Source organism: Myripristis murdjan, chromosome 22, assembly GCF_902150065.1.
Source record: "Myripristis murdjan chromosome 22, fMyrMur1.1, whole genome shotgun sequence".
Classification (NCBI taxonomy): Eukaryota; Metazoa; Chordata; class Actinopteri; order Holocentriformes; family Holocentridae; genus Myripristis; species Myripristis murdjan.
The window spans coordinates 7163095-7174132 of record NC_044001.1 but is presented as its reverse complement, the minus strand read 5'-3'; the positions used below and the strand labels follow the sequence as shown (position 1 = coordinate 7174132).

The 11038-nt window shown below is 40.3% G+C and overlaps 1 gene segment (V, D, J or C); it reads right to left on the bottom strand.

Annotated features, from left to right (window-relative positions):
* On the bottom strand, positions 1-739 carry LOC115354010 (T cell receptor beta variable 7-2-like). The segment is given in 2 exon segments: positions 1-413; positions 672-739. Coding segments are annotated over 2 exon segments (456 nt in total).
* Positions 740-11038: the final 10299 nt, after the last annotated feature.

Below are 11038 nucleotides of genomic sequence, written 5' to 3'. Positions count from 1 at the left end.
TGTTGGTTAGAATGGGTTGATCCAGGTGCAAGGGGCTGTGAGCTGTAATACAGAGATGGAAAAATGTGTGATGGGAGGTTTTTGTACCGGGGAGCAGTGATACGCAGCACTGTGGTAACTAGCAGCACAGAAGTACACTGCACTGCTGTTCATGCTGAGTTCCTCAGTTGTTAATGTGCTGGTCTCGCCTTGTTTTGCACTCCCACCCATCTGGACAGTCACTCCACGCTCAGGATTTGCAAATCCTCCAAGCATGTATCCCAGGAACTGCATTTGTTGGTTCTCTGACTGTCTGTACCAGAGGATTCGATCGTAGCTCTGAATATTGTGTGAACAGTTGAGTTGGGCTGTTTCTCCTGGCTTCTTGTACATGTCAGCTGGACTCTGGTGAACTTTGTCACTGAGAGAGGAACCTGTGGAAAACACATCAACACACAACAACAAACATCATACAATAGGTGACATGACATGAATTTAGTGCTTTTTTTCAGTTTCTCAGAAAGCCTGAATTTATATTTATATTATACAGTATGCAAATGAAATGTCTGCATCAAAGAAGCCTGGTGGTATGCAAATAAAACAGTATATACACACCACATTTAGAATTATTACAAGAAAAAAATTAAAAAAAAAAAAAAAAAAAAGTATTAAAATTCATTTTCTGACATTACCTGAAACCAGAAGAGTGTTGAAGGTTATGCTGAGGAATATGAGGATCATGTTGTGTTTTCTGAATATTGGTTAGATTACAGAATGTAATGTGACAGTGTTATGATGTCTTCATCAGTGTAAATGCAGGTGTACTGATTATACCCTCCTCTTTCTCAGAGTCATCCCTCGCAGAATAATTCACATTGTTTAGGTGGGTGGTGTTATAGAACATCCTCCTCCCTTCAACATTATAGTTTTCTCATCTGCCACGACACCACTGGCTCTGTTTTAGTGAGGAGTAAAGATACACTACCACCTTGTGAGGGAATAAAAAAAGAATGGAGACATGCCCTGCTATTTTTGAAGACTCAAGTGTTATCTTTGACTCATGAAATGACATTAAACTGGACAGTTGTTACGGTCTCATGAATATTGTTGATGTGTTTAATGCTGTAATAAAGCTCATTTTAATACAATCAATTCATTAATATGAGAGTAATAAAAGAAGAGTTGGGTGAATGGGAAAATGATGTGATACTTACATGAACAAGCTAAAAAAAAAAAAAAAAAATCTTTGACTAATCAAAAAATACCTGTTTAATTATGTTTTTGACTAAAATAGTTGATTGGTGGTCAGTGAGGTGTCACTGTTAACAGGATATGTCAGAGGCTCATATTCATCTCCAGTCCAGAGGTTTTTGTGCAGCTTCACAAGTTCACTGTGTCACTGTGGGGCTGAGAGACAGCACAGAAATACAAGCCTTTATCTTCTGCTACCAGATCCTTCACTGTCAAAGTCCCACGGGCAGCATCAGGCTTAGTCACTGGGAATTTCTCCTCTTTGAAGTCCGGATGATAGTCAGGTTCGGTGTTTGACATGGTGAACACTATTTGTTTCATTCCTTCTCCTGGGAGCTGTCTGTACCAGTACATGTAGTAGTAGGTGCCACCCTTAGTGTGACTGCAGTCTATAGTTGCATTGTCACCCTTGTATTTCCACAGTTTGGGGGTCTGGGTGACATCATTGCCATCAGTCAGACCTGTGTGCAGAACCACATAAATGTGACAACTTTTTAACATAGATATTTATGTCAAACCATTATCTGTTGCTGTTATCCTCTGACATCAGAGGACATCAAAAAGGTTGTTTAAATCTTTGTTAAAAACTGGAATTTAGTCTTTGACATCACTCTGATCACTTACATGTATCGTATGTTGATAACATTTCCAAAGATGAGGAAATCCATTCTATGTACAATTTTATTTTAAAACCAGGGGCTACCAAATCCTTCACTGTCAAAGTCCCACTGGCAGCATCAGGCTTGGTCACTGGGAATTTCTCCTTTTTGAAGTCAGGCTGATATTCAGGTTCACTGTATGTACTGGTAAATACTATTTGTTTCATTCCTTCTCCTGGGAGCTGTCTGTACCAGTACATCTGGTCAAACCTAATGTCCTTGGTGTGACTGCAGTCTATAGTTGCATTTTCACCCATATTTTTCCAAAGTTTGGGGGTCTGGGTGACATCACTACCATCAGTCAGACCTGTGTACAGAATAGCAAAGATTAAAACTAGTGAACATTTCAACTTTAATAGATCTTTTCTCCAACCATTACCGCCTTGTACAGTTACTTTATCCTTGGACATCACTCCCATCAAAAAGATGAAACTATGAAAAAAGTTGTATATGCCTTTATTTCAAAAGTAGAGTCAGCTTCCATTTATTCTATCTTATTTTATGTATAGCAATATCTTAAGGTAATCATTCTGCATTTTACCTGTAATCCAGAGCAGTAACACTGACAAGCTGAGGAGGCCATGTTTGATGATGATGATGCTGTCCATGTTGTTTAAGTCACAAAGCAGCAGAGTCTCATATATGACTGTCAGTACAGTTCCAGATATATGAAGAGCTGTCACAGTGGAGCTCTGTGTGATGTGGCAGCTGGTGGGAGTGTCACAGCATTTTGTGATGAACTGTGATCCTGTATGCTGCTGGACCAAAATCCACACTGTCAATCTAACTGTGGATTAGATTATTCGTGGTACTTAAGGTCCCCCTGCAGGACAGCACATTACCTCCATGCACATACCATGTGATCTAGATCAGTAACACTGACATGCTGAAGAGGCTGTGCTTGCTGCTCAGTTGCTGCAGGAAAAAGAAAACCTGAGTCAAATGTGGAACTTTCAGACTGAGACTGTCATAATTAGAGATTTCAGTTTTTGTTACAGTGCAGTTTGCAGCAATGTAAACAATTTCAAAAATAATGTGTGCACTGCTCATCTAAACTCAGAGTTCATCATCTTTGCACCGTGAACTCACAGCGTCAAAGCTGTGTCAAACCACACGATCAGATCTCCAGAGCCTTGGTTTAGCAGTTGTTCCCTGGCAGAGTTTGGCTGCAGGTGTTCAGCCTGTACAGGCAGACAGACAGGAGAGTTTTTGTAGGGAGGAGACAGGAGTCTGCAGCACTGTGCTGACGAGCGGCACAGAAATACACAGCACTGTCATCTAAGGAAACATTAGAAATGGTGAACTGTGAAAATTCACCACCATTTCCTTTAAAGCTGATTTTTCCAGCAACACCTTTTTCAGGGAAAGGGACGTTGAGATTGAGATATCCCAGGAACTGTGGAGCACTGCTTCCATCTTGTTTGAACCAGAGAATGTGATCATGATTTGGTATGCTGTGTGAGCAATGGATCTCACTCTCCACAGATTCACCAACATTCTTGATGATAAAAGAAGGCATTTGGAGACCTTTAGTGCTGTCAGAAGAACCTGTGGATGTGGAAAGAAAAAAAAATATGTTGAATGATGAAATCGATATTTGACATCTGTTTCCTCATCTATTAGGAACTTCTTCTTCTCACCATTAATCCGAGGCAGATACAGATGCAGCAGTAATTTATGAAAACCACACAGATCATTTAAACCTGAGATTGTAGACTCTATCATCAGATTTTCATTCAGGTTGCATCTCTGTTGTACCTGTGAACAAGAACACATCAGTAATGAAGAGCAGAGGTGAGAGCGATTTACATTGCACCCCTGAATTCATCAGCAGGCGTAGCACTGTGTATTACTGAACTCATTAAACCCCACCCACTATAAACTCAGTTAGACTGACAATGTGGATTTTGATCCAGCAGCGTACAGAATCACAGCTCATCACAAACTGCTGTGACACTCCCACCAGCTGCCACATCACACAGAGCTCCAATGTGACAGCTCTTCATATCTCTGGAACTGTACTGACAGTCATATATGAGACTCTGCTGCTCTCTGACTTCCACAACATCATCATCAAACATGGCCTCCTCAGCTTGTCAGTGTTACTGCTCTGGATTACAGGTAAACTGCAGATTGACTGTCTTAAAATATCACAGTATGAATCAGTCATTTTGAAATAAATGCATACACTTTTTTCACCATTTCCTCCTTTTCGGTGGAGTGATGTCAAAGGATAAAGTAACTGCAGAAACTGACTGATTGGAAACAAAGATCTATGAAAGTTGAAATGTTCACTAGTTGTGTCCTTTTCTGTTCTGCACACAGGTCTGACTGATGGCAGTGATGTCACCCAGACCCCCAAACTGTGGAAAAATGTGGGTGAAAATGCAACTATAGACTGCAGTCACAGCAAGGGTACTCTGTACAATCAGATGTACTAGTACAGACAGCTCCCAGGAGAAAGAATGAAACAAATAGTGTTCACCAGTACATACGGCAAACCTGACTATGAGCCCGACTTAAAAAAGGAGAAATTCCCAGTGACCAAACCTGATGCTGCCAGTGGGACTTTGACAGTGAAGGATTTGGTAGCAGAAGATAAAGGCTTGTATTTCTGTGCTGTCAGTGAGCACAGTGATACAGACTCACTCAATCGCTGAACAAAAACCCCAATGCACTGTAGACACAACTGCTGTCTGCTGTACGGGTGTTTTATCTCATGTCCTGTAGGGGGAGCTCCAGTACCACAAGGACATCTGTATGGTTTCTCTTGTCCCCAACTCTGTCTTTCTCTCTCTCACTTGTCCTTTCCTCTCTTTCTCATCACAGCACACTAAAACACTCCACTGGTTTAAACTCAGACTAATGAACTTCATTCAGATGTTGTGATTCTTTATGGCATTTTGCTCAACACCACTTACTGAGACAGGAAACTTACAATCCTGATTTTAAATAAGCAATAACATATCAAAAATCAGCATTGCAAAATTAAATCAATTAAATATCCAAAGGCGAAAAAAAATTGGTAATAAAAGCAATTTGTTGGAATTGATGCCAGGAATAGAAAAATCTGAATGACCAATATCCAACTATTAATCAAATGTAAATGTAAAATTGTAAATTTTGGTAAGCAGAAATATCAATCTAACCCCAGATGACATCAATACACATAATCATGTGACATCCCCACAAACCACAGCACTGAGTTTCAAATGCCAGTTGCCACTGTAACACCTCCCATCACACCGACTGACTGAATGTCATTTATGTGACTCTGGTCTCTCCATCCATGATCCTCACAACACAATCATGATCCCACCTGGTCTGATCAAGCCCTCCGCATCACTGCTCTGTGTCGTTGGTACTGAACATTATGATCTTAAATATTGAATATTGAAGAAATCACAACAAAAGCTTCTGTCTCCAATGAAACTGACATGCATTGAAATGAACAGATTTTTTCCCATTTTGTCTCAATAGGGGAGAGTCACTGGTGGTTTTGTAACATCAGATTTGGTCATTTTATCCACTCAGGTCTAATTGATGGGAGTGATGTCACCCAGACCCCGCTGCTGTGGAGGAAGAAGGGTGAATCTGCCACCATGAACTGCAGTCACACTAAAGATGCTTCTTATCACCACATGTACTGGTACAGACAGCTTCCAGGGGAGGGAATGAAACAAATAGTTTACACAACTACAAGCAGCAAACCTGAATATGAAAGTGGCTTCAGTGAGGATAAATTTCCAGCCAAGAAGAGCGACGCTCAGACTGGATCTCTGACAGTGGAGGAGCTGCTGTCTGAGGACAACGGAGTGTATTTTTGTGCTGTGAGCCAACACAGTGATACAGGTGACTCAGATCGCTGCACAAAAACCCCACTGTTGGTATCACAGTGAAGTCAAGAAAGCAGTCTCCATCATGAACTGTAGGGGGCGCTCTAGACCAAATATTAAATCTGTATTGAAGATGAATTTATTGTTATCTGTAAAATGTCAGGTTTTGTTCACATTTTCCTTTTTTCATATTATTCATTTCTCCCATGCTCTTTAACTGAACTTGTATTCAATATCATGAATGTTATGTCATTATCATCCTATGACTGAAAAATAAAATATTTATCCACATTATGACTGACTTGGAATTGTTACACAAATTAAAACTGCATTTTCTTGTTCATGTGAAACCCCATATCCATTTCCATTGAGTCCACATCAAATTTCACATCCATCACATTTTCATTCATTTCAGTTACAATCCCCTTGATTTATAATTAATTCAAAAATATTGTTTTTTATGTTTTTTATTCTATAATTCATGCAGATTTGAAAATTTGACCAGTTTCTGGCTTTCAAAAAGAATTAATAATTTTTAATGCCTTAAACTTGTTAGAGTCACAGTCCTAGCAGAATGGTGCCTGTTTGTTACAATGAGCTCAAATCAGTAAGACAGCACAACCAATTATAACTGCCTTCTTGCTGAGCTTATGTTATATGATGTCTGATAAGCAGCATCACTTCTATGTACCCTGTTTAAAACAATGACCGGCACCTGTAAGCAAAAGGATGAAACTGTGATTAAAGTGTTTTTAGTCACACTCACAGTTTCACAGCTCTTTATTAAAAGTTTAACAGTATTGTGTGAAGTTCAGGAGACATCAGAAGGGTTCATGTGTTTGACTAGTGTTCACAAACAGAGCTGCTGACATGAAATTAGTTAACTGTCAAGCAACGCAAGTGTGTCCCAAACCAATGACACACCTTGGAGAGAGCAGCAGCACGTGACAGGATGGGTGATATGACTCTCCCATCAGCTGCTGTGTTAAACGTTTCACTGTGACACTGATCTGTCTGCTGATCAGCTCCAAATGGTCTCACCTCTCATCACCCTCACTGTCTCTCTGCTCTGGTCTGCAGGTATTAAACTGATGGGATTATTATTATTTATCACAAAAGGCTGTAGTTACCTTCCATAGTTAGCTCACTGTCCACAAAACTTGTAACGACCACTGTAAGAATTAATATACTAATTGTTTTTTATTTGCAAACAGCAGCTGTTGATTTCACCTGAGCCTGTTGATTTATCATTTGGTTCCAGGTGTTGTGACATGTAAGGGAGTCTACCAGACCCCAGAGATCCTGCTGTTAGAGAGCGGTCAGTCTGCCCACATGGACTGCAGCCACGACCTGGGCGGCAAATACTATCAAATGTACTGGTACCAGCAGCTTCCAGGAGAGAGTATGAAACAGATTGTCTTCACAGTGCCTTACAGCAAGCCTGACTTTGGAGATTTTAGCCCGGACAAATTCTCAGCCAACAAGACTGAAGGGGACAGAGGATCTTTTACAGTGAAAAATGTGGAACCAGGAGACAACGGAGTGTATTTCTGTGTTGCGAGCATTCACACACTGATACAGATCCTTGTACAGCTGCACAAAAACCTCGACCCCATGCCTCACACTAGTCCTGTATACTGTCTGACTTCATTGTACTCAGAAACAGTGAAGGAAGGTGTATCTGTGTGAATTCACTTTGACGTAAACATTACATCAGAGAGGACTACAAGGGCGGACAGACGTCTGTCTGCACACGTCACAATTTCTGTCTCCTCCCCTCTAAGTTCATCCCACAATGTATGTTGAGGGTGTCTGTCAAGAAAGAGACAGAGACAGAGAGGAACATTAAGTCATCATGATCAGGAGCCTCAGCTGGACCGCTCTGCTAATTCTCTGGCTCACCTGTGGGTTGGAATGCAAAAGCTTTGTGACAAATTTGCTAAAAGTCACATTTTCTTCATGTTTTCTTGATATTTTCCTTCTTTGCAGGCCGCTCACTGAGCAATGAAGTCCTTCAGGTTCCTGCCTTCCTGCCTGAGGAGTAGCTTCAGTGACAGGCTGCTGTCACTGTCCTGCTCCACCGACAGGCTGAGGAAATCATTCCTCCCCCACGCCATGCGGCTTTTTAACTCTACCCGGAGGAAATAACTCCTCTGTATGCACATTCTTCCTTCTACTCAGCACCTTAACTACTCCTCGTTTATAGTGTATATATTGCTTGCTGCTATTTATCATCTGTTTATACTGTGAATTTGGACATTGCCCACATCTATGCACATTGTATACATCGATGCACACTCGTTTTATTGGTTTTTTATCATCTATTTATCATCTGGGTGCTATTTATTTATTTATCATCTGTTTATACTGTAAATTTGCACATTGCCCTCATCTATGCACATTGTATACATCGATGCACACTGGTTTTATTGGTTTTTTGCACATTGTTTTTTTGCACATTGGGTACTTAGATCTTTAGATCTCGAGGGTCATCTTTTATTCTTTATTTTTGATTTACTTGTTCTTTATTTTTGATTTACCTAATCTTGTACTCTGTGGATACTGCTGAAAACTGTGAATTTCCTTCGGGATGAATAAAGTATCTATCTATCTATCTATCTATCTATCTATCTCAGTCTTGGGAAGTCCTCATGGATCGGTAGAAATCAGCTGCAGCCACTCAAGCAGTTCATATGTTACGATCTTGTGGTACAAGTTGGAAGACTCTAACCTCACACTCTTTATTTTTGTTTATCTGTTGTTGTTTTGTTTATCTGTTTACACACTATGCAATGCTGTTTGTCATGTTTAGTGTCTTATAAGCCCATGTGGGTTGGGCACCTTGAGTGCACGACACTTAAATAAAAATTCAATTCAATTCAATTCAATTCAATTCAATTCAATTCATTGGATATACCCTTTATAAAAACCCAACCATCGAGGAACAGTTCCAGAAGCATTTCAATGTGACTGGAGATGGCTCAGCGATGGCTCACCTTCATATACTAAAACTAAGACAGCCAGAGGACAGTGGCATGTATTTTGTGCAGCTAGTAGGCACAGTGACTGAATTACCTTCTATCCTCTACAAAAACCCTCACTGACAATCACACACACACATTTTCACTGAAGAAGACACACACCTGCATCTCACCATAATCTGCAGCAGGAAATCAACATTCCTATCAGAGCTGAAAACTGTCTCTTCCTGTCTTAAGCAGCGCAGCAGGAAACTGTTTCTATCCACTGATCACAGCTGTGACGGCCACAGTGTTCGCCCCTCCTCTTCTCCATCCAGGCAGCTGCATTCAGTTTGCAGTCTTCATTCAACTTTTCATCTCTGCAAGCATCATGATCAGACTTCTCATACACTTAGCAGCTCTACCTCTCTGTGTGACAGGTATTATCACATTAATTCATGCATAGTAGTGGAGTAAGTCATAAATATCTGCAGTAACGTTCAGTGACCTGTATGTTTCAAATCTGTTTCTGCAGCGCGATCAGCAAACAGTGTTCATCAGACTCCAACTGCCATGATAAAACATCCTGGAGACAAAGTCCTGATCAACTGCAGCCACTCCAACTCTAATTTTGATATGATCCAATGGTACAAACAGTCTGTGGGCAGCAGTGATATGGCACTCATTGGGTATGTACGCTTCACTACTGACAGCATTGAAGACCCATTCAAAGGGATTTATAATGTGAGCAGGAATGGAGGAAGTCTGTCATCTCTTCATATTCCAATGCTGAGTGGAGCCCAGGACAGTGCGGTGTATTTCTGTGCTGCCAGTGCTGCACGGTGCTACACAAACCCTCTGTCTGCAACAAAAACCCTCTGAGATCCACCGAGCAACAAAATCACAATCATTCACCTGCTGAAAACCACAGGAAGAGCAGAGAAACACCGTGAATGTCTGATATCAGACAGCTGGCTCACAGCGACACCAGAGGTCGGTTTGATGCAACACTTTTATTGGCCTGCAGGGGGCGATGTTTCTTCACATGTCTATGAGGAAATTATTATATGTGATTATTATTGTAACTGTATCTGGGGATACAGAATCTCAAATAAGTAAAATGATGTTATACATAATTTGATTTACAATATTTTTTAAAGTTGATATTTCACTTCTGCAATAACTGAAGTGATAATCTAAATACACTAAAAATTTAGTGCACAGCAATCAACCAGTAGGAGATTTTTTTAAACTCTACATTTGAAAAAAAGGCATGAAAATGTCTTTGAACTTCACTGTGAAATGGCTTACATTTAAAAAATATAACAAAATTCAACATTATAAAACATATTAGCTGTAAAGGTTATGGTTTCTTACATAAAACCAACATCCACATTAACATTTACATCTTTGTGGTTTATCTTCCCTTCACAAGGTGACAGTAAATCTTTACTCACACCATATAGAGCCAGTGGGGGAGTGGTGGCTGAGAAAACCAAAATGTTGAAGGCAGCAGGAAGTGCTCTGACACCACCCACCTAAATTCTTCATGTTTATTATGCTGATAGGTGGTTTACTCAGAGAAAGAGGAAGGTGTGATCAGTATGCCTCCATATACACTGATGAAAGCATGATTGTGATCTTATATTCTGCAATATAAACAACCACTCAGAAAACTCAACATGATCATCATATTCCTCAGCATAACCTTTAACATGATCCTGGTTTCAGGTAAAGCAATATTTTTAATCTTTAATTTTTATCATTATTCATGAAAAATAAAATCTCCAAACAGTTTTATTTGCATGTCATCAGGCGTCTATGGTGCAGCTTTTATATCCAGATACTTTTGACTCCTAAAGATAAATTGAGACTTTTTCAGAAGGTGAATAAGCAGCACATGTGCAACTTAAGTTGAGTGAGGATGATTATTTTCAACTCTGTACCAGATTATACTCTCAAATTGTTGTCTAGTCACCAACTGCATGTTGTCTGTTGTTGTGTGTTGATGTGTTTTCCACAGGTTCTTCTCTCAGTGACCAAGTTCACCAGACTCCAGCTGACATGTACAAGAAGCCAGGAGAAGAAGTCCAACTCAACTGTTCACACGATATTCAGGACTATGAGAGAATCCTCTGGTATAAACAATTGAAGAATGAAAAAATACAGTTCTTGGGATACATATATGGAGGCAGTGGATATCCTGAGCCTGGGGTGACTGTCCAGATGGGTGGGAGTGCAAATCAAGGCGAGATCAGCACATTAACAACTAAGGAACTCAGCCTGAACAGCAGTGCAGTGTACTTCTGTGCTGCTAGTTACCACAGTGCTGCGTATCGCTGCTCCTCAGTAC